General features: G+C 28.0%; 1 protein-coding gene across 1 annotated transcript; it reads right to left on the bottom strand.

Annotated features, from left to right (window-relative positions):
- Positions 1 to 824: 824 nt before the first annotated feature.
- On the bottom strand, positions 825 to 2,263 carry LOC107854859 (premnaspirodiene oxygenase-like). Its single transcript, XM_016699855.2, has 2 exons — positions 1,454 to 2,263; positions 825 to 1,328 (listed from the first exon to the last, which is right to left on the bottom strand). The coding sequence occupies exons 1-2, from the start codon at positions 2,261 to 2,263 to the stop codon at positions 825 to 827; spliced, it is 1,314 nt and encodes a 437-aa protein (XP_016555341.2).
- Positions 2,264 to 25,716: the final 23,453 nt, after the last annotated feature.

Raw genomic sequence — 25,716 nt, 5'->3', positions numbered from 1 at the left:
TCATCTTCTCCAAAACAACCCAAGAAACCCCACTCCTACCTCCAAATCTTTTTCTTCAAAACACACATCAATGGAGCAGTTGAATTTCACAAATTTATTCACACCAACTTAATTAAATTTTACCAATTTTTAAGTTGATAAATGGAAGCAATTTTATACAACATCAACAACAACAAACTCAGTGTAAATGGAAGCAATTTTCCAAATGGGCAAAAAAAGAAGTTGATAAAAGGAAATGGTATAAATGACGGTTCTTACGGGGAAACCATTTTAAATGGGCAAAAAAATAAGTTGTTAAATTTTAAATGGGAAAATGATAAATTTTCTAAATGGACAAAAAAATAAGTTGATAAATGGTGGTTCACACTGAAAATTTTCTAATTTCTAATAAAAAAAAGTTGTTAAATTGGCAAAATTGATGTTTTAGAAATAAAAGAAAGGGTATAAAAAAGGGAAGCAATTAAATATTATTATTATAACCAAGTTGGACGCCATATCAGATAAAAAACAGTAATCACGGGCCTAAAATAGGTGAAAAACATGTGAGCTGCCACCTATGCAAAAAGTGTCAAAATGACACACTCGTATACTGGTAGAGGTGCCAAAAGTGAACAACGTCCACTTGAGGTGTTAAAGTAAAATAAGATGCGAAGTTTAGGGGTTGTCTATGGGTTTGACCATATAAAAATAAGTTTGATGCCATGGTACGACTCTTAACAAGGTTGATATGGAGTCATTTTCAAGTATAAGTTACTTTTTCTAGAACAACTTGCTCCGGCAGATTCAGTCAAGTCCAAATCACTTGGATTAATTCCACTAGGAAGTTACCAATCGAATTGATACAACAATTGAGCAAGTGGAAAGTAAATATTAGCTAAAGCAAATGATATCCCAGGGAAAACCCTCCTTCCACTACCGAAGGGAAGATATTCAAAGTTATTACCTATAAAATCCACATAGTTGTGCTCAAATCTTTCAGGTTTAAAGCTTTCTGCATCATTCCAATATTTTGGATCTCTTCCAATAGCCCATACATTAACCATAACTTTTGTTTTCAAAGGAATAGTGTAGTCGCTTATGTCTACTTCTTCCCTACATTCTCTTGGGAGCAAAAGGGGAAATAGAGGATGGAGCCTAAAAGTTTCTTTAATGACCAACTTTAGATATTTCAACTCCTCAACATCATTTTCATCAAAAGTTTCTTTTTCTCTGAAGGCGTTTCTTACCTCTGCTTGAGAGTTCGCTAGTACACTTGGATTCTTTATCATTTCTACCGTGGCCCAATCAATTGTTGTTGATGAAGTGTCTGTTCCAGCAGCAAACATGTCCTACATTTGAGTAACTTACGATATTAAGCTATCCTCCCATATTGCTTCTTATGTTGTACAATTTTTTGATCAATTTCTACTGAAATATCAAAATAATTAGGAGGAGAAAAGGATATAATACTTACATAAACAATAGCTTTGATGTTGTCATTGGTGACTGGAAATTGAAGGCCTCCCTCTTTCTTTAATCTTAGCAGTGCAGCAAATAAACCTTCACCTCCTAATTCACCATTGTTCTTGTGCTCATTGACGATGTTTTCTAAAATGGCATCTAACTCATGGTGGACATTCATAATTTTACCCTTCATTCCACACAGAACATGAAGAAATTTTAGTGATGGAAATACATCAGCCACATTAAATCCTTCTAGCAAGTGTGATGCTTGTCTCACCAGTAGTATAAATTTGTCCTCCTCCTTGTGTACTTTTCTGAATGTTGATCTACATGTCATAGAACTTGCAAATTGATAAATCCTTTTTGTTGTATTTACTAGCTCACTAGAAGATGAACGAAAAAATTCAACCATATAGAGAACTTTATCTCGTCTAATAGAGCTGAATGACTTAACATTTTTGGCACTAAGCAACTCCAAGAGACAAATTTTACACATTTGTCTCCAGTAATTGCCATAAGGGGAAAAGACAATATTAGTCCCGTTATAAAAGAGAATCTGCACAGCCAAATCTTTAGGCCTGGATGCAAAAGCAAGATCATGAGTTTTTAGTACTTGTTTGGCCACGTCAGGAAAAGTAACAACAACTAGAGAAACTTCACCTAATTGAAGATGCATAAGTGGTCCATAGTTTTTGGATAAATCTCTAAGGACATGATGCAGAATTCCACCTAATAAATGAAACATGCTTCCAAGTAGAGGTAATTTCCATGGACTTGGAGGTAATCTTTTGGTTTGGCTATTGGAATTCTTCCATTTCATTAACAAAAAGATGAAAAACAAAAAAAGAAAAATGGAAAAGAATTGAAGAACTGCATATTTTGGGAGGGTTATTTGGCTTGATAGGTTCTGCAAAGTGCTGTTGCATATATATGTTCTTTTATAGGCTTTTTGTTTTGGAAAGGAATGGTATTTGTAACTTAACATGACCTTTGCATTTTTCAGCTACTTATGTTTATCAAGATGTACAATATGGAGTGTTGGCAGTCACTAGCAGGTCTAGAAGATGAAAGTAACATAAATGAAAATATTGAGATTAATTTGTGGGTATATTAGCAAGGAGAGATAGGATTACAAATGATGATATTTCAGACAAGGTGGGAGTAGCTTCCATGATGGATAATTGAGGAGAGGTGAGACTAAGATGATTCAGAAATGTGAAGAAGAGATGCACAAATACCTTCATAAGGATGTGTGAGAGATTAGTCATGGTAGTCTGAGGAGAGGTAAAGGTAGGTGGAAAGATTATTGGAAGAAAATGATTAAACATGAGAACACACACATGCAGCTCACCGAGAAATTAGTTCTTTTTACCCCTTGTCTAGTTTCTCTTATCACTATTACTAATATTACGCTCCTGCTGTCTTATTCTTCGATTTTATTCTTCAATATTGTTTCCTTTGCATCTTTTATGATACTAGTTTTTGTTTCTATGGTTTTTTTCTTTTATTATTTTTTATGACATTGTTTGTTTAATATTGTACTCCCTCCGTTTCAAAAAGAATGACTTACTTTGACTTGACACAAGGTTTAAGAAAATAAAGAAAACTTTTGAATCTTATGGCCTTAAATTAAAGTTGTGTCAAATGTATTAAAATATCCTTTAATCTTGTGGTCCTAAACATGTCATGTGGAAAGTTAAAATTAAAGTATTACCAAAAAGGAAAAGGGGTCATCTTTTTTAAACGTACTAAAAAGGAAAGTAGATCATTTTTTTTTAAAAGGAGGGAGATTAATTGGCCCTCTTTTGGAGTTTTTTTTTTATGATTAACAAACGGAATATGGATTTTGTCATTTATGTGATGTATTGGGAGAAGTGTACAAATATTTATTTTTTTAAGCCATTTAACTAAGGTCGGCCTTATGTTTCTTTTGGGAAAAGGACACCACATATCACCTTTGAAAAAATAATGACCAATAATGGCCCATGTTTCATGTTTTGGACAAAAATAATATTTCGGATGATTTAAATGTCATTTATTATCCCTTTATTTTAATAAGGCATGCGCTAAAGGTGAAATATTTTCAGTTGTCCTTTTTGCCTAAAAAAAGCATTAACTTGTACCTACAGTTATCTTTTCGAGTGATCTTTCCGATTAGGGTTTTTAGACGTTTGTAGTGATGAACATCAAGGAAAAGATTAATATTGATACAAAATTAGCTGGTAAAGGTATAAGATATGATCCTAATTTCATTATTAGTGATGATAATTTTGAAGATTTCACAAATCGTGATATTCAATTGAAGGATTTGAAGAATGTCCATGCTACTCGTAGTCGAATTACTAGGTCTCAAGGTAAATTAGTAAGTGATCCATCAATGGCGAAACAAAAAAAATCAGCTAAAAAAAGGCACATACAAATGTAAGTGATGATTCTAATCTTGTTGTTATTCGCAAAAAAACAAAAAAAAATAATTTAAAAAATGGTGAAGATGATGGTAAGTCATCTAAAGAAAAGAAGAAGATATGTGTGAATGATGAAGGAAATATTGTTGTTCCTCCCAAAAAAACGTAAAAAAAGAATCGATCAAATGACGGAGAAGATGATGCTCAATCATCCAAAAAGAAAAGTAAAAAATCCACTTGGAAGAGAAAAATATCCAAATTAACTGATTTTAAGGTACATTGTTTGTGCTTTCTCTGTATTAATTATGTCTGATAGATGTTCACTTTTTGTGTAGAATTTCTGGATACTTGAAATATATGTGTTATTGTTGTATATAGTATGTGTCAGCGTTGTATATGGGTACTGATTTTTGTGAAATTTAGTGTAAAGTGGTTGTATAACATTTGTGTATCAGCATTGTATAAGAATTGTGTGTAGTTTGAATATTTAGATTGTAACTGTATAAAATTAGCAACATTGTTGTAATGAATACTGTATTCGTAATATATGTAGCTTTCTGAAACATTTATACCTAAAAGTACACTTACTTATTACAGGTTTGGAATTTGTTTCTTGGTCCATCTGACCATTATAAGTGTCAGTTCAGCGTGCTCACAAACTGTGGTATTGTGACTGCCTTGAAATCTAAGTTAGACAAGAAGCAACTTGATTTGTTTAAGAATAGTTGCTTTGGGTATTTCTTATCTTTACCAAGTGTTCTTTCTCAAAATCAACTTATCCATGGAATGTTGCTTAGGGAACTTGTTTGTGAGAGAGATGATGAAATCTGGATTAAAGTGAATAACACTAGGTTACGATTTGGCTTACAAGAGTTTGCTATAATTAATGGCTTAAAATGTACTGAAAATTACAATAATGAGTTTGCTGCTACTGAAGAAAGTAAGCTGATGGAGTTGTATTTTCCAGAAAAGTCCAAGGTCACAAAGCTTGATTTAAAAGAGTGTTTCATAGACAAAAAGTGGCGATGTGATGAAGATGTTTTACAAATTTCTATTTTGTTCTTCATTCATTCCTTTCTTTTTCCTATCACGTATAGTGATGTTATAACTAAGAATAATTTCTTATTGGTTGAATCTGGGAACTATGAAACATTTTCTTGGAGAAAATTATGTTTTCGTCTGATGTTGGAGTCAATGAAGTCTAAGATTTATCAGCGAAAAATTATGTATTGTTGTGCTAGTTTTCCTCTTGTATTTTAGTGTTGGTTTTATGAGTGTTGTCCTTATGCTGCGGCCATCTTGTTGACCGAGTGGGCGATGGTGTGCCACGTATACTGAATTGTTTTGTAAAGTATAGACCAATATGCAAGGAGGTAAAGTCTGTATTTTTTTATATTAGGCAAGAGCAGGTATATCGTTGTTCTAAAATGTAATTTATATATATTTGTTTAAATTGTTATGTTCTTCTTAAATGTCAAGTGTTGTTTTGTATGTGCAGGTTGTGTTGCGTAATATTATGTCGACAGTTCTTGAAAAAATAATCCTTCAATTACCTGATTTCAAACCTGTGGATGCAGTTATGCACTCTGTTGATTTGCCTAGCATCAGTAAACAAGATTGTAGTAATTCGAGCTTAGATAATGAATTGGCACTCTTGAGAAGTGATGTTAAAGTGGTATGTCAAAAGTTTTTATTAATATTTGTATGTTTTTGCTAAATGATGTTTTGACTTTTTCCTTTTATGTTTAGTTAACAGAAAAGGTTTCCTCGATGGAGAAGTTTATGAAATCCTCATTTGAATTGATTTTTCGAGCTCTAGATATAAAGAATGAATCTAAGGTATTCTTTTCCTATTTTTTTTAACAAACCTTATATACACTATTGTAATTATTTTACAAAGTTTTTTGTACAGGTTGGTACATCAATTGGTGATAACAATGGTGACAACTCAAATGAAAAAAATGATGAGACACCTAATGTTGGTGGTATGGGTGATGATCAAGTTGATGATCCAGCTAATGTTAGACAACAAAATGTTGTTACAACGGTAGTGGATCATAGAAGTGACAATTTGATGGATGATGTAGGGGGAAAATAGATTGTGTAGGTGGTACGTATTTGGTCATTTGGTGGATGACGTTGGAGAGAAAGTCAATTTTGTAGCTGATTGTGTAGTTGGTCATGTCGCTATTGATTCTGCGGCTGAAACTTTGAAGGATGTTTCTTGAAAGAATTTTCTAAATTTTGATTTTTTGAAGTTCACACAAAGCTTTGGTGAAAATAAGGCTATGAGGGAGGGTAGAAATAATCAGGTTGATAGTGATTGGTCTAATTTTACTGATTCTAAAGTGTCTAAATTTACTCAAACTTTTCATGATCGAAAAACACAAAAAGAAGGTGATGTGGCAGTGGTTAGCCAGAATGAGCTTGACTTGTCAGAAATTTCAGATGCTGAAATTTCTAAGTTCACTCAACCCGATAAGAGTGTTGCAACAACTGATACAACTGATTTAGTATGTGATAATGTTAGAAAGGTTGATGCAACTGCAAATGATCATGTTAAAGGGATTGAGGAAAACATGGTGGTTATGTCTGTTATGTTGGGTGAAACACCTGCTATTCCTTGCCGATTACATAAGCCAGCGGCAGTATGTGAATCGCCTTTTTTGTCAAAATTTGATTCTGGTTGCGGGAAAGTTGAAGGCCAATCATCCAAGCGTGTAGGGAATGCTCATCCAAGAAACTACATCTTGTCTATAAAGCATCCTTTTGTGAAGAGTATTACGGAGCGAATTGATGATATGAAATTGACATTACAGTTTAACAGGTTTGTTGCGAGATCATTGCATGTTAAACAGACCTAAGTTTTTGTTTGTAGTTTCTTTTTTCTCTTCTTTTTTTTGTCATATATTACAATTTTTGTAACATTTTTTTACAGGCCTATTTATTCAGATTTTATCAATGCTCTTCCAAAATATTTTGACTATGGTGTTGATACTGTCAAAATGAAAGAGTGGTTCTTCACATTGGCATATCCACGAGTACCCTTAACTGATTTAGTAAGTAATGAATTTGTTAGTTAAGTAGGTTATATATCTTTTATTTGTGTACTTGATAGTGATAAGCTAATTGAAATACTTATTTTTTGTATATGATGCATGTTATATAAGTTCTATGCATTATTTATGCAGTACTTTATGTGCAGTTTATAAGCAGCACTTTATATGCAATGTATATACAGGTCCTATGCAATGGTTACACAGTAGGTATAGTTTAAATACAATAGCTGATATGCAGTATATATACAGGTCCTACACGGTAGGTACACAGTTTGTATGCAGTAGTTGATGTGATGCATGTTATATAAGTAGTTTGTATTTATCATATTTAAATTAGTGTTCTGTATTCATTTTTAGCATTTTAACATGGTTTTGTTGTTCTTATTTTCAGCATATTGATGTTATCTTTTACTATTTGTGAAAGAAGTCAAAATATGGGTCTGTTTATGATTTAGTTAAATTTACAACCACCGATTGTTGGTTTAACTGCTTGATTCAGACTTTGTATAAGCGATTTATGGAGAACAGTAGAGATGTAACACTTATAACTCAAGAACATCAAATCATTGAGTACATGCTTGGATTTTTTATGAGATGCAACGTCCCGTGGAATAGTGTTGACAATGTTCTTTTCCCAATTAATCTTGCTGAGGACTTTCACTAGATTTTGGTGATGCTGTCTTTTAAAGATCAGTGCATATATGTGTATGATTCAATGGATGGCGTAAAGCATGTCATTCTTGTTCAGAAATCAGTTGCAGCGTTCAGAATTAATTTCACACTTTCTTTCTTGTATTGGATTTTGGGAAAGTAGGAGCGATGAATTTACAGTGGCTAATTTTTTTCTGTATTCGTATTGTTGATGGACTACCAACTCAAGCTAACAGTTAATATATTGAATGCACATTAAATTTCTCATTTTTACATACTTTTTTGTCAATTATACTGATGATGTATTATGTTTCCAGGGACTGTGGTGTATATGTTGCAACCTTTGCTGAGTATTTTCTTGATGGTCTTGAAATTTCTAATTATCTAGATGATATTGATGCTATTCGTATTCGGTATGGTGTGTTACTGTGGGATTATGGAAAGAAGAAACAAAGGCAATGTGCAGTTAGTGAAGATGAATGTACTGGTCGATTGTTGAAGAAAAATGATGGGGTGCAGCAAATATAGTTACAAATGTCTTTGAAGCATAGATGTGAAATATGTTTTTTAGTGTTGAAATGCTTAGCGTTGTTTTTGTTTTGTGTTGATACACTGGGAGATTCTTATGATGAAATGTTATGTTGAATACTATATGTTTTGATAATTGATACAATTATGTACAATTGATGCTGAAATATTAGTTTATGTTGATCACAGTTGATATGCAGTATATATGCAACATTTGTTTAGTTTCTATACAGTTGTTACACAGTTTCAGCGCACTATCTCTACAATTTCATACATTTATGTCAACCAGATATAGAACTTATAAATTGTTGTAATAAAGTAGTTATATAGTTTATACAAGTAGTTATATTCAGAATACAGAGGTGCTATGCGTTCGCTAATTAATTCAAAAGACAAACACTAGCTCTTATATATATTCAAATTGTATATAGGTATTATACATGATCGACACAAATGATATGCAGTTTTTTAGGAATTGTAGCTGAAAAATTACACTCCCCCAGCTCAGAGGAGTTGATTAGTGCGCCTCACCAAAGAATGTGGCTAAACGAAACACCATAATGCACAGATTTCTATAAGAGTAGAAATGAAATTGAAATTGAAAGCAATATTCTATAAACTGAAAGTGTTGCATTTGAAGTAAAATAATATTTTTTCTATTACATTGCTATGAAAAGAATAGTCTTTTTTCAAGGAAAAAACTGGGAAAGATAAAAGTGTTCTTGCATCAGTTTATATGCAGTATAAATACAGGTCCTATGCAATGTTACACAGTAGGTCCATAGTTTAAATGCAGTAGTTGATATGCAGTATATATGCACCATTTATTCAGTTCCTATACAGTTGTTACACAGTTTAAGCGCGCTATTTCTATAATTTCATACATTTATCCCAACCATATATAGAACTTATATATTGTTGTAATTTATAAAAGTAGTTATATTCAAAATATAGAGGTGCTATGTATTTGCGAATTTTATTCAAAAGACAAATACTAGTTCTTATATATATTCAAACTGTATATAGGTATTATACATGATTGATACAGATGATATGCAGTTTTTTAGGAATTGGAGCTGAAAAATTACACTCCCCTAGCTCAGAGGAGTTGATTAGTGCACCTCACCAAAGAATATGGCTACACCATAATGCACAAATTTCTATAAGAGCAGAAATGAAATTGAAATTGAAAGCAATATTCTATAAACTGAAAGAGTTGCATTTGAAGTAAAATAATATTGTTGCTATTACATTGCTATGAAAAGAATAGTCTTTTTCAAGGAAAAATGGGAAAGATAAAAGTGTTTTTGCAGCAGCATCCTATTAGATTCTTGTTGGAGCATTTCCACATGTTCTTCGATTGTGTCCTATTTTTCCACAGCGCCCACATGAACTTTGTTGCTTAAAGTAGTCCATAATGCCCTTTCCTCGATTGTTCATTTTTGGTCTTCCTGGTTTGGGTTTCTAAATTGGTGGCAGTACTATGTTAGCTGATATCTCTGGTGGAATGTGCCAAACTGTTTCATCAGGAAGTGGTATAACTGGAAGTTCATATGCTTTCAAGAAGTTTTCTCTTGTGTAATATGGAGCACAATAGTTTTGTAAGTCCATATGCATGTAAGTTAGCACCTCCATAACATGTGGACAAGGTATGCCATCTACTTGAAATTGTAGGCAGAAGCATTTTTTTCACGCATACAGACAATGTTTTGTTTTCCAGTTTCATCAATGACTACATAAGAATAGTGAGTAGAACCCATCACCTGCAATGTACAAATATATTAGTAAATACTGTGCACATTAGAATATATAAGTGTTTGTGAAGTAGAAATAAGAAGTAATACCTTCATTTTATCTGACAGAATGAGATTTTTCCTCATTATTATGTTGTATTTGTTTCCCAGTTCTGTAAATGTTGCTTTTGAATGCTGTCTATGTTTATTATTCCATCTCATGACTAGATTCATCATAAATTATGAGAATTTTTTAATTGGTAGGTCTCTTACATCTCTATTTGCTGAATTTAAGGACTCTCCGATGTTTGAAGTCATGAACATCGACCTATTGACATGGGAATGAGCTATGGACCATTTTTCATAGCCTATATCAAATAGATACTTCTTTACCCTATTATCGATTTTGTTTATGTCTTTCATAAGCTGATCAAAGTCTGCCTTTATGTATATTCTAGCCATTGTAAAGAAGATCCTCTTTAATTGCTTTTGATTCTTCTTAAACCTACCCTTGATGCTGTTCCATAGATGGTAGATGCATATACAGTTATCCACATTTGGATATATAAGTGCAACAACTTTTAATATATGTCATGCCTATCAGATACTATGCACATTCCTTCTCTTTTACTAAAAGCAGTGTTAAACATGCGGGAAAACCAATCCCATGAAGTGTCATTTTCAGAATCAACAACAACATATACTAGTGGCAAAATATGTCCTGATTAAACAAGTAGGAAAGTGTCTATCAATGCATGCCAGTATATATATAATTTTTCTAAAAAGATTCGGTAAAGCTCACCTGCTGCATCCAACACACTAGCAGACAACATTGTTCCCTTGTATGCAGATTTCAGGAAAATTCTATTAACAACAATGGTAGGCATATAATATCTCCAGCCCCTAATTGATGTGCTCAACGCGACAAAAGCATATAAAAAGTGATTGTCCTCTATTTTGTGTAGCCTTTTGAATAATCCAGGATTTATTGTGTTTACCATGTATAGGTAAGCTCTAAATTTAGCATAAGATTCACACAAGGGACCTCTGACCAGTTCAAGTGCTTTTTCTTTGGCTCTATATGCTCTTTTGTAGTTCATCCTAATTCCGTACAAGTTTCTCATTTCTTCCATGATCTCTGCTGGAGTGTATGTTGACTCTAGATTTAGAAAGTTATGCTTCACCATTTTAGTGATGGTTAAAGAAGTAGTGTAACATTGTGACAACATTCTGTCCGTAATTGGACAGGTGTGATCATCGATAAATTTTGTTACCATGAAAATTTCTGAATTTTATTGACTTGAAGATCTAAAAGTCCAATTGCATCTCTGATTGATACACTTAAGATAGTACCTAGGTACATTTATATACAATAAATATATATGCAGTACACAATTCATATCTAATATATATGCAGGTGCTATTCAGAAATTATACAGTTCATATTCAATACTTTATCTGCAGTATATATACCGGTCCTATATAGTAGTTACACAGTTTGTACACATGTCATATGCAGTTTATATACATGTCCTATATAGTAATTACAATATTGCATGCAACATTTATGCAAATTTATACCTATACTCCAACAAAATATAAAACTTACAAATTGTTGACACATGTCATATAGAGTAGTTATATAGTTTAATATCCAATGTATATGCAGGTGCTATGCAGAAATTACACAGTTCATATGCAGTACTTTATATACAATATATATACAGGTCCTATATAGTAGTTACACAGTCTGTACGCAGGTCATATGCAGTTTATTTACAGGTTCTATATAGTAGTTTCAATATCGTATACAACATGTATGCAGCTTATATAGTTTATACCTTGATAATGATGATCTTTTCACCTTAAATTGGAATCTCTCACGGATTTCATAGTATTTTATCACACTTGTTATTGTATTTTTATCCCAGTACAGCTGCTCTTCTTCAACATCTCTATGAAGTGGATCCTTTATTATCGATTCGAGTTGTTCTCCCATTCCTTCCTCAAAAAAATTATCTTTCATTTGTATAATCAAAAATAGGTATCGGATGAACTTGAATAGCAGTTGGAGATGTTTCGATCAAATTTCTAATTGAGGATTCTCTATTTTCAAATGTGTTTTGTAGTGTTACACACAATGGAAATTCATTTATATCCAAATTTTTTTCTTCATCTCCATATAAAGTTTAACACTCATAACATTGTAAATAGTCATAGATCCGCTCTTTACAATGTATTTTATAGTCATTAAACCAAAATTTCACTCTAGATTCAACTGCTTATACAGTTCATCAACAAAATATTCGTACCTGCAATCCAAATTCAAAAGTACTCCATTAATTGTAAACTTTTCAAACTTTACATCACTTAACCACTCTCATCCATATTGAAGCATAGTTGGAACTAAAACTGAACTTGAAGCCATAATTTCGTATCAACTGAAGCTAATTGTGAATGAAAAAAACTTTATCAAGCTAACTGATGGAGGATATTTGTATATTTATATATAATTTATAAAGGTATTTTAAGGAAATGTGTTGTATCTGAAAGAGGAATTGTGAGGTTTTAATGGAAAGGAATCCTGAGGTAAAATTAGGGAAGGAAAATTGGGAAAGGAAACTGTGAGTTTCAATTGAAAAGGAAAGAAATATGCTAGGCGATTTTGGGGCTTTTTAGCGGTGATTTGAAGATGGTTAGAATATGGAATTATTTTAACGGCTATTAAGTGAGAATTAAAAACAGGGGCTATTTTTGTGGAATAACTTTTATGAGAAGGGCTATTTTTGTCCTTCTCCCTTTTATAAGTTTACTAGATATCAAAAGGCCCGTGCTAGTATATATTTTTTTTTATTCAATTTATGCGACATAAATAAAATTTAAATAATTAATTATATTTTTAATATATTTTTAGATATTTTAAGTTGTTAATTCTATAATTTATAATATTTTTTTTGATATTGTGATTTACTATTTTATGTTATTAGTTATTGTAATTAATAATACTCTCCTTGTCCAAGTTTTTATGGCATTGATAGTCAATTATATTTTAAAAATAATTTAAATTTTTAATTATTATAATTCATAATACTTTTTCTTCTATTCCAATTTAAGTGACACATATAATTTCAACAATCAACCAAATATCACGGTTGAAGTAGCAAAACAAACATGTTTTAAATTACTCATAATAACTTATTAGAAGTGATATAGCAAAATTACTATAAAATAGTTGTGAAAAAAAGGGCAGCCCAGTGCACTAAAGCTACCACTATGCGCGGTGTTCGGGGAAGGGCCTCACCACAAGAGTGTGTCATACGCAGTCTTACCTTGCATTTCTGCCAGAGGCTATTTCCAAGGCTTGAACAAATGAGTCTCATATAAGATGTCAACTTAATTTAAAACATCAATAGTTAATTTATCATTTTTTATTTATTTTAATGATTTAAATAATTACTTAGAAATGAAATAGTAAAATTACGATTGAAGCAACAGAACCAGACATATCATAAATGTCTATATTATATTTTTAATAAATATTATTATTTTTTTAATATATAAATGACATATAATAACTAATTAGGGATGATATAGTAAAATCACGAAAGAAGCAGGTAAAAGGCGGCAAAGCTGGTAGGACGACCCTGACCTGCTTACCTTCACTCTTTTATATTATAGAATATATTATCCATTTTTGAAAATGCTTTATATCTACTATTTTAAATTTTTTAATTATAATTATATAGGAGAGTGAGTTGGAGAATGACCAAGGATATATTTGGCATTTTATATCTAGATGGTTCAAGTATTAGTCAATAGTAATATTAACAAAGAACTCCATTAGTCATTTCTTTTCTTTTCTATCTTATGTGTCTACATTTTCTAAGTGGATCCATAATGTGGCTAAAAACATTTTTACTTTCAAATCCCAACTTATTCAACCATATTATTTATGACGTAATATTTTAAATAACTTTAAATTTATAATCTAAATCTCCTTTCATGAAATATTAGATTGTTTATATAGAACTAAAATTATTTTTTTTATTTTTATATAGTAAATGTTGAATTTTTTTCTTCATATATTTATTTTCTTATATTTAAAACTTGCTAAGTAATAATTCTAACTCCACCAAAATTTTCAATACTCCAAGCTTTTAATCTTTAAGTTTTTGACTCAAAAAATACTATTACACATGAACTTGATGGGTTAAAATTTAAAGTTGTTAACCTCTTTAAAGATTTTTTTTCATTATCAAATAATTTTACAAAAAGTATCATTAAATTAGTCGATAGATGTTTTACCAGAAATGAAAAAGAATTACATATGTAATATTCATAGAAGCCTTCAAACGTTTAACTTTTGTATTCACTTATGGATTGTAGGTTTAGTCATAATTGATGTGCATGTCAACTAGCAAAACAGATATTTCAAAGATAAATTATTTTTAAAAAAATTAAAGTACATTAAATGATCAGTGTAAAGAACTTTTACTATATTATATAAATATATTTATACGTAAGCTTTCCTAAAATTTGAGATTTGTAATCTTAAAAATAAGATATACAATACTCAATTCGTTTCTTTTTATTTGCTCCATTTGGGTTGTGCTTATATTTCTAATATTTGTTTCTTTAATCTTTCAAGAATAGTTTGAACCAAATCTTTCTATTATGCCCTTGTTCAATAAATGTAATCATTATTAATTTGGAAAGAAGTATTAAATTTAATTAGGAGTATATTAGTGAAATTAAGGTGAGTGTCTAACACAAATAGAGCAAATTAAAACGAATGAAGAGAGTACGATATAATAGATAAATTAACTTGCATGTAAAATAACTTTAAACTAACATTAAATACCATATATTTTTTAATCCCTTTAATAAAAAATTTAAATCCACCAATATTAATTTGATTTGTTCTTTATTTTTTTTTATAGATAATTTGCAACTATCAATAATGTATCTTTAGTATTTTTATATAATTACATTATGAAAATGAATGTATGATATATTTAATACGGATAAGAAAAATCTCTTATCTCCTTAATATTAATATGCTATTTACTTTTATTTATATAGTATATTAGGTAAAAAGACCATATTTTAAGAAAATATTGCTCGTAAGATTTTATAAAAAAATGATAATATACTGACACTTATAATTTTAATTTATCCTCTTGTATGATTTTCAAATAAAATTGAAAAATAAAAACATTAAAATTAGTTACTTAATTCAAGAAAATTGTTTGACTTGATGTTAATATAAGCATTGGAGCATATTATATTCTAATTATAACTAGGGCAATTTAAATAAATTGTAAGCTATTATTTGATTTTATAAAAATATAAAAATATAGTTTTCTTAAAGTGTGATCTTTATTATTATTTTTTATTGTATTTATTTAAAAATATTAATTTAATTTTTCTATAAACTAATTAAATACCAGATATATATATAAAATAGTAATATTGGACCCGTAAAATGGGCCCTTCATTATCTAGTTTATTAAAAAAGAAAAGATAAAAATTCACATATAAACAACTTTTAACTCTTACAACTAACCTTCTAGTCTACGTTTCATAATTACATTTTATAGACAAAAATAGTTGGTGGTTAATTGTATATATTGAAGAATTATACAAAAAAGAGAAAAAAATAAACAGTAATCAGAGATAAAAAAGGAAAGTTAAATGTAATCAATTTCCTTAAATTCCTCCAACTTCTCCCCATATTTCTACTTCATAACTAAACATTAAATCTCATTTTTATGGATCTGTCGAAAATGGAGAAAAAAATTTCTTAAGATTTGAAATAAGCAGTAGAAGATATCAATTCATACAATTGATAACAGGTAAAATCTCTATTTAAAAATATGTAAAAGAGAATTCATGAAATACTTTTTTTTGAAAAAAATGTTTTTGAATTCATTCTTGAATTTGTATATGTTTTCTGAATTCGAATAAGTATTATGACTATGAATTCGTTCTGATTATTGAATTTTTATATTTTTGATTACTGTGTGTATAATAAAATCAATTTGAGTTTTTTCTCACAAATCATTAAATATTTGAAAATCTTGTACTTACTAAATTACTTCTGAATCTGAATTTATTTGCAATTAATTATTTGTATTTCTTTGTAGATTATATGCAAAAAATGGTACAATTATCTATTAGCTTTGGGGTGTATGAAACGTTGATAACGAAAATAAACATTATCACTTGGACCCAATTGCAATTGAAGAAAGTGAAATGCATGAACAATTGCTTCAATTAATTGGTAATCAACTTTTTATTGGCTTGATGTAAAAATTAAGTGTAAAGTTGATTTTAGTAGTAAATGAATGGAGATACATAATGGCATGGGTGTGACAGTGTACGTAATGGTACTTAAAGAAGAGAAAGATTTTGAAACTATTCATTATATGTTTCTGGATTTGATAAAGTTATTGAAGATGAAAAATCTAACAAGAAATTTGAAGGCGAGAGGTCTGACTGCGGGTTGAGTTTGGACAACGTTGGAGTTGAAGTTGATGATACAAATGACCAAATTAATGCAGATCCTATTGAACAGATTGAAGCTGTTGATATAAATGGGTAATTTCAAGAAAATTTTTCAGACTCACATAACGAAGTTTTGATTGATCAGGTGTATATGAAGAAATCTATTTTGAAGTCGGTGATGACGCAGTTCGCAATCAAAAATAAATTTCAATTCAATACGATAAAGTCAAATGTAAACGGATAAGTAGAATTTATTTGAAATCGTGTAGGTCAGCGTATTTATATAAGTATATGATTTCGTACATATTTGTATACTTGTATAAGTTTATAGATGTTTGTATATTTGTATATGTAAGTATATTTGCATAAGTTTTTTTGATATTTGTACAATTGTATATGTAATTGTATTTTCATAAGTATGTGATTTCGTACATGTTTGCATAGTTGTATAAATTTATATATGTATGTATATTTGTATATGTATATTTCTATAAGTTTTTTTTTTATGTTTGTACATTTGTATATGTAACTATATTTATATAAATATTTGATTTCGTACGTGTTTATATACTTGTATAAGTTTATAAATATTTATATATTTGTATAGAATATTTGTGTAAGATTTTTTTACTATTGTACAGAATATTTATATATGTAAAAATAATTGATTGAATTTTTTTTTATGTTTGTACATTTGTATATGTAACTATATATATATATATATATATATATATATATATATATATATATATATGTTTTACTATTTTAGAAGTGATGGTTTTGAAATGGCAGTTTAAAGGCATTAGTAGAAAACTTAAGGGCGTAATAGTCTTTAAAGCTTAGTGTAGAATTCGCTTGCTGATAGGAATTGTCCTTAATTCCTTACTTCTTAAATCTTTGTAATACTTCTAAAGAAATATCCATCTTTTTTCTTTTAATTACAGTCATGACCTTAAAAAAAATCATTCTTTTTTTCATTTAATTACAATAATACCTCAAGTGTTATTGAATATGATGGGCTCATACGTATTAAAATGTATAATTAAATTCTAATTTATAGAATATTTCATATATTTTTAAATTTAACTTCTCTCGAAGGTGAATAGTTTTCTCTCGGAGGTGAATAGTTTTCCACTAATTTTTGCATTTAAATTTTTTATAAGTGAAAAAACTGTTCACCTTTGAGAGAAATAATAAGTTATGTAAGTATTAAAAAATAAATAATATTTCATACTTTATCACTTCTAATTAATTATTATAAGTCATTTATGTATTGAAAAATTAATAATATCCAATATGTCATTTTACTATATCACTCATAATTAATTATTATAAGTCATTTATGTATTAAAAAAAGGGTTTAGCATGTCTGCTTTAGTTGCTTCATTCTAACTTATTATACAGGATAATAATATTCATTTGAATATGTGAAAGGTAAATAATGTTCCCACAGTATTTTTCATTTTAATGTGAGGGTATATTTACGACTATTTATATTCAATTTTTCACTCTATTTTTTTCTTTTTATTTGTCATAAGTTCCTTTTTGATAGTCAAATAATATGAATTGTGACCAACATTCTAAGATATATTTTTCATCGTATTGAAATGAGAAAAATTACAACTCTAAGGACTTTTTGCATAGTTTTTGAATATTCAAATTTTAATTAAAAATATTAATTTAATTTAACTTGAAAAATTAGGCAAATTGATTCTTGAAAAACAAAATACAAAATATGATAATTTATATTAATTAATTATAATTAAATATTAAAACAAAATAAATATCATATATCTTTTTTTATTTATCTCTTATGCTAAAAATGTGATTTTCCTTCTTGCTTATTTATTTTAGCAAGTTAAAAGAGACTTTTATTTTATCCTAACATTAAAGTTCCTAATAAAATTTTTCTTACAATTTGTTGCCTGTTTAGATATTTTCTTTTATATTTATTTATTTTACTTTTCTTTTTTAATCTGTTATATATTTAAGAATTTCATAAAAATAATATAAATTATAATACTTAGCAATTAATACGACACAAATTAGATAGAAGGTGTAATATGTATTATTTTAAAATTATGTAAAGACATTATAAATCATAATAATTAATCTAAAAATATTTCAAGTTGGGCCCGTGCTAACACGGGCTATATCCCCCCTAGTATATATATATATATATATATATATATATATACTATTATTTGGGTGACTTATGTATTTATGTAGCTATCCTTTTTATATGAATATAAGTATATAACATGTTACTGTATATGAACCTGATAATATAAATACAAATACACAATTTTTGTATATAATTTCCTTCATACAAATATAAATGATGAACATCACTTATAAAATTTTAAATATGCATTCATCATATATAACTCATATTATTTGATACCAAAACGTTGTATATACATTAAAACAACAGTTGAACTGGTTTTCAACTCAAGTGACATAGCACAACGAAATATTTGCAACTAAACCCATGAATCTCACATGGAGGTGTACTAAGCAAAGCATGTACGCATAAATCTTCTAAGTTGTACAGCTGATAGCTTCTGTTTTAAAGTATAAAAATTCTGTCTCTCCACATAATACGCCATATGTGGGACTTCTTAGGAAGATCAGTAATTGCAAAAATTCTATCCTGTTGAATAAAAAAATACGGATGAGCAGAAAAAAAATAATATACAAATTTATTATATTATGTATATAATGTTTTATCCCTCAACTAGTTATACATATTTACATTTTATATCATTTTTTATATATTAAAATGTATATATGCACATTAAACTCTATATATATGTTATAACACATACTAACTGTATTAATGTATATTCATTATAATGCTAAACTGTGTATATATGTATATACATATTGAAAAAATGTATGATAGAAAATTGTATATATGAATATGCACTCGTACTAATATAGTTTTGTGACTAAACTGTATATATGTATATGCACACTAAACTGAATAAATACTACTCACATCCATCTGTAAACAAGCACATTTTTAGCCCAAAAACATATAAATATTGCATATATATATATATATATATATATATATATATATATATATATATATATATATATATATATAGGGAAAAACACTTTCACTAAGGATAAACACTTCATTCAGTCAAGCATATTCACCATCATCACATTCCATAGTTGAATCACATGGCCTCTAAATAGACTCATCAAGTAAAATTCCAACTAACATGACTATGTTTTGGTGTTAGAGATTTCAATTTGTCAAATTCTTACCATTAAGTGCTTGTCACTTTTCAGTTATGCCCCAACTTTCACAATTCAAGCATACATAATCAACTTGAGGCACATTGTTAACAAAATCACTTATACAACAAAAAATATTTAAAAGATAGGTCGCATCACATTCTAAAAACTGCATATACATATATGCACTCTAAAACGGTATATATGCATATGCATTATTCTGGAAAGGATGTGTTTGGTATGATTGATAATGTTTTCTGATTTTTCTTTGTTTGGTTGTAATGAAATGTTGGGAAAATAGTTTCCACAACAACTCATTTTCCTCAATTTGATGGAAAATGACTTCCCTCATAGGCCAAGAGAAGTCATTTTTCAGAAAATGACAATTGTGACTTATGATCCCCACCTCCACCCCTCTTCGCCACCCTATCAATACTCATATTCATATTTCTCAAAAATTTACATTATTCAAAAATATTTTTCACTATGCTTTGCTTCAATTTTTCACTGTTTGAAATAAAAAATAGTGAAGTCCAAATTTTTTTCACTTTCAATGTTCGTTGAATGTATTGTTATTTTCATATTCATAGAGGAAGACTTACCTATGTTACTTTTGCTAATTGTATATTTCATCTTGTCATCGATGTAACTTGTTTCACGAGGTTGAATAAGCTTGTCGTTCCGTTATATTTCTATTGATTGTAGTATCTTGAGATTGTCCTGACAAAATGTTGAAAAGTGTATCCTATATTTTCTAATTAATAGTTGCTTAAATTTAGTGATTGTAGTATTTTAGTATTTGATATTGATATTATTTGTTATGCTTAAATTATTTCTTACAAATTGTTCAGTTATTAGAGGCACCGATATACTAGTTAACAGTTAGTAGTATTTTCTAAAAAATATTTCTCTACTCACCAACCAAACACCATAAAATATTTTTCGGAAAATATTTTTCACTCACCAACCAAACATGAGAAAATAAGTAGAAAACCAACTTATTTTCCAGGAAAACATTTTTCAAGAAAATGTTTTTCATGGAAAATATTTTCCATCATACCAAACACACCCAAAATGTATACTTGTTTGAATATTTATATACGTATAGTGAAAAACAATGTATACTGAACCACAATTTTGTTTCATCAAAATATAAAACTACCTCGTAATCATTTTCAACTTCATTGCTTCCACCTTTAGATTGAGATAACTTAGAACATTTTACCCTCTTCCCCTTGCTAGAAGGTGCAAAATCCTTTCTCTCATAAATTTATATTTACAGATATGCATAAATTCTATAAATTTCTAAGCTATCTCAATCTAAATTTATGACAGAAAGAATTTTAAAATATAATTTTTTTAAAAAAAATCTAATATAAAAAATACTAAAAGATTACCTCAAATCTTTAATAAATATCCTAAACGAATTTTATGTGATGACAAATCCGCAGAAAAGGTTCTTCAAGTAAAATTAAGGATGATATTTTGTGATATTAGAGTGATTTTGAGAGAAAAATAAGGAGAAAAAAATTTGAAGAAGATCTCTTGAAGAATCGTGTATTCTGATGTTGTCAATGTTGTCGTTTCTTCAATGTAAAATCAAGGATATTAGAGTGATTTGAGAGAAGAATAAGGAGAAAAAAAGTTGAAGAAGACATCTTCAATAATCGTGTGTTTTCATGTTCTAATTGTTGGCATTTTTTGAGCCAATAGAATAGAAAGAGAATAAAAAGAAAATATAAAAAATAAATACATGAGAGAGATTAATATTTGTCTATATTATGTAATTTTTCCAAAAGAAAAAGGTGGAAATATGTTGTCGAATTTTTAGAAATGACTAATTTATGTCATTAGTTAAAGTTTGTTTCATTTATGCCATTATCATTCAAAGTTCGACTCATCTATGTCATTGTTGATATAGAAAAGGTTCATTCGTACTATTATTTTTTAATCGTGATTTTATAAAATTATTTTTATCACGTGATCTCTTATTAGAGGTCCACATCAATGAATTCAATCAACCAATATTATTTAAAATAGTAATTAAAATCATTAAAATAAAACCCGGCCACATCCTACCTAATTAATGGGTCCTTTATTTTAATTGTATGGGTCAGTTTTATTTTAATGGATTCGGTTTAGTTTTGATTTTAAGTAATACTGGATGATTTAGACTTGGTGATTTGGGCTTCTAAAAGTAGGTCACGTGGCAAAGATGATTTTTGTAAATCAAAGTTAAAAAAAATAATGGCATGAATGAACCATTCTGTAACGACAATGGAAAAGATGAACCAAACTTGTTAGGCAGTGACATAAATGAGCCAAACTTTTAAGGAAGGACATATATGAGCTATTTTTAACAGTTCAATGGCATATTAGAGCCTTTTAAAAAAACAGAGGATAAGGGAAGGAAAAATGAGGAGAAGATTAAAATATAGGAAATTGAATCTTCACCAACAAAGTAGAATTTAGGTAGTCAACTAATTGAGCAAATAAAAATTTCCCAAATGATTAGATGTACGTTATTGATATTAAAAATAAAATTATTTTCTTCTAGGCAAAAATTTTTTGTGGCAGCTGAAATTTTAACAGATAAATTCATACACATACTTCAAATTGTTAAAATAAGAGAAAATGTTCTGTTTCCACCCTAAACTATACACAAAATTGCTGAGACACACCCGAATTTAAGGAGGGGCCTATTATCCCCCTGAACTAATTAAATAATGGATCTATTTAAGTTACCCAAGTTATCTGCACCCCTCTACAATTGGTATCAAAGCCTATGTTGTTTAAAGTTACAGAAGTAGTATATATTTAGATTTAATAGCAAATATTGTTTAGATGAATAACGAACAAAAATTAAAAAAAATATAAAGAATTAAAACAAATAATATCTGAAAAACGTAAAGAATTAAAAATAAGGATAGAAGGACTACAGTATAGCATAGTTGTCGAAGTTAGTAAAAACTTAATAAATGCACAAAAGGAAGAAATATCAAATTTAGAATCAATAATAGATAGTCTAAAATATATATATCAACATAACCTATATACATTTAAATAAAATGAATAAAGAAGAATTTATAATGGATAAAAAAAACATATGAAAATCACGAAGGATTAAAAATAAAAATAGTATTCTCTAATTTAGGAAGAAGATATAAGAAAATAGGTAAACGTTTATATTTAATGTTACAAAAATAAGAATTAAAATTAGAAGATAAGTTGGCAGCCATGGTAAAAAAAAAATAAAAAAAAATGAAGAAATAGATAGGAAAAAATAAATAAATAAATAAAATAAAACAACAAACCACAGAAGAAATACGAAAAATAGAAGAAACTAAAAATAATAGGATTGCTGAATTAGAAAAAGAACTACAATACTAAAAGACCTGTATGAAAAAAGACAGAAAGAAAAAGATAAAGAACAAAAATTATTAAACGAGATAAATCAATTTAAAGAAAAATTAGAAACAAAAAATAAAGAATTACAAACCAGTGAATTAGAAATAAATACAATAGATGCTGAAGAAACAAATAATTATGATTCAGAAGGTAGTGAAACATATACAAAAATTCTAGAAAACATAGGAAAACTAAAAATTAATGAAAAACAAGAAGTAATTAATAAATAAAACTTAGAAAATACAAACACAGAAATAAATAATCTTAATAAAGAAGACGATGAAAACATAATATCTAGTACATCAGAAATAAGAAAACCTACATATTATTATAAAGATAAGTTTAAAAAATATAACCTAATAAATGAATATAACAAATGGATACCAAAACAAATAATTAATAAAAATTATAACTTTTTAGATTTAGACTGTGTAATAGACACAAATAAAATAATATAATTATGGGCAGGATACATGTCAAAATAATTATTAGATAATAATATAGATACAACAAATACACCAGAATATATAGAAAGGACATTAATAGGAACAGTAAAATTATGGTTTTTAAACCTAGCCGAAGCAAGTAAAAAAGTATTAAGATCTGATAATAAAACAGAAGGAACATCAACAACTACTAAAATATCAGCAACAGAAATATTGAAAAAATATGAAGTAGCTATAAGAGATGAATTTAGCAGTATAACAACAGAAGAAGAACGAAATAAAGAAAAAGATACGAATAGAAATTTAATGTTAAAATTAGCAATATGTAATAGTGCTATATAGATGAATATACGTGCGCATTTAAAGAAAATTATTATAAAGGAACGTATAATACAGAGGAAAGTAAGGAGATAAGAAAATTATATTTTAATAAATTACTTGAACCATTTAGTTCAAAAATAATAAAGAGTTGGGATGAAGCAAAAATAGTAGATACCCTAGGAGAAAGAATTTTTTTTTACAACAATGGTATAGAAATCTATGTGAAAAATATAGAGAAGAAATAAAAATGGAAAAAACATTAATAAGAAATTTAGCATATTGCAAAGATAAAATAGCACCTCAATTTGAATGTGAAGAAAGATATTATAAGAAAAGAAAAAGACATAAGAAATATAAGAAATACAAAAAATCAAAATATAAATATAAGAAACCAAGAAAAAGATATTATGTAAAAAATTATAAACATAAAAGACCATATAAAAAAAAGAGATCTATAAAAGAATATACTTGTTATAATTGTGGAAAACTAGGACATTTAGCTAGAGATTATAAAATGCCTAAAAACCCAAAAAGGAAATAAATATCAGAAATAAAAATAGAAAATACAGAATATATTTAGATAGATTATATAGATTATGAATTAGAAAGTGAAGATAGTATATATGAAATTTCGGAGAATGAAACAGATAATGAAATAGATAGTGATTTAGATGAATCAAATGACTGAAGAAGATATAAAACTGAACCAAATAACTGAAGAAGATATAAAAATAATAACAAAGGAAGAATATTTAAATGAAGAAGGAATTGATCAAAAAATAATATTTGATAATAGTATATTTGATGAAATCAAAAGAAAGAGTTAGACCTAAGTGTAGAAAAAATATTCAAAATACCAACAATAAAAAATATATTTAGTAGAAAAAAGGAAAAATAATACGTAGTAAGCCAAAAGGAACATGTAATAGACTGTAGATATGCAAAAGGTAGAGCTAGTATACCACTAGTAACAAAAAGAATAATTAATAAAGAAATAAATGATATAAAAAGTAAAGACCCGATTAAATATGTACACCTTGGAGGAACAAAGATATTGATAAAAGCATGTTTTAGAGAAGGAATAGATACACCAATATAATTATATTTAGCAGATGATAGAATTATAAAACCTATAGAAAAAAGTATAATAATTGACTTAAAAGGAAATTTAATATACTAAAAATTTAAATTTATAATAAATCCGAATTATTCAGTAGCAATAACAGATAAAAATATAGGTAAATCATTAGTATTATATTGGAAAATATCAGGAATAGAACTAACACTAGGAAGTAAAATATTTACAGCAAGATGTAAAAATCTATACGTATTAACAACAAAGCATAAAATAACGGGAAAAAAATAAAATTAATAAAATACAAATAGAAAGTCCTTTCGAACAATTTGTAAAAACAATTGATAATAATGATTATAGTTACAAAGACATAGATATAGAAGAAGATTTAGAAATAATAAATGATAGAATAAGTACAACAAAAATAATAGCTCATGAAAAAACAGAATCATCAAGCTCATAAAAAAGAACAAGTTATGAATCAACTTCAATAGTTAATTTAAAGCAATATTATATAACAGGAAAAATAAATGAAAAAAAATATTTAATACTCTTAAACACGGGACAAGAAAAAAATTATATAGCAAAATATCTAGTAAAAAGTGAAGAAATAAAATCTAATAGTAATATATGCCCAGATCTACCAAGGAGTCTAATAAACATTAAAGATATAGCAGAAAAATAATAATAATAGGAGTCAGAAAAATAAAAATAGAATTTGAAATAAAGGAAGAAATGCAAAAATCAGACATAATATTAGGAATAAAATGGTTAGAACAAGTAAAACCATACAATATAGAACATATACAATTATCTATAACATATAATAAAGAAAAATTATTAATAAAAAGAGATTTGACATGATATGAAAATATATGTACTTGTAAAAAT

This window comes from Capsicum annuum, chromosome 1 (genome assembly GCF_002878395.1).
Source record: "Capsicum annuum cultivar UCD-10X-F1 chromosome 1, UCD10Xv1.1, whole genome shotgun sequence".
Taxonomy (NCBI): Eukaryota; Viridiplantae; Streptophyta; class Magnoliopsida; order Solanales; family Solanaceae; genus Capsicum; species Capsicum annuum.
The sequence above is the reverse complement of the archived record's forward strand: the minus strand, read 5'-3'. Positions and strand labels throughout refer to the sequence as shown.

Excerpts from the sequence above, each read along its gene's own strand:
- LOC107854859 (XM_016699855.2), bottom strand. The coding sequence starts at position 2,263 with ATGAAATGGAAGAATTCCAATAGCCAAACCAAAAGATTACCTCCAAGT. Across the intron at positions 1,329-1,453 it reads ACATCAAAGCTATTGTTTAT|GACATGTTTGCTGCTGGAAC; the intron begins GTAAGTATTATA and ends ACTCAAATGTAG.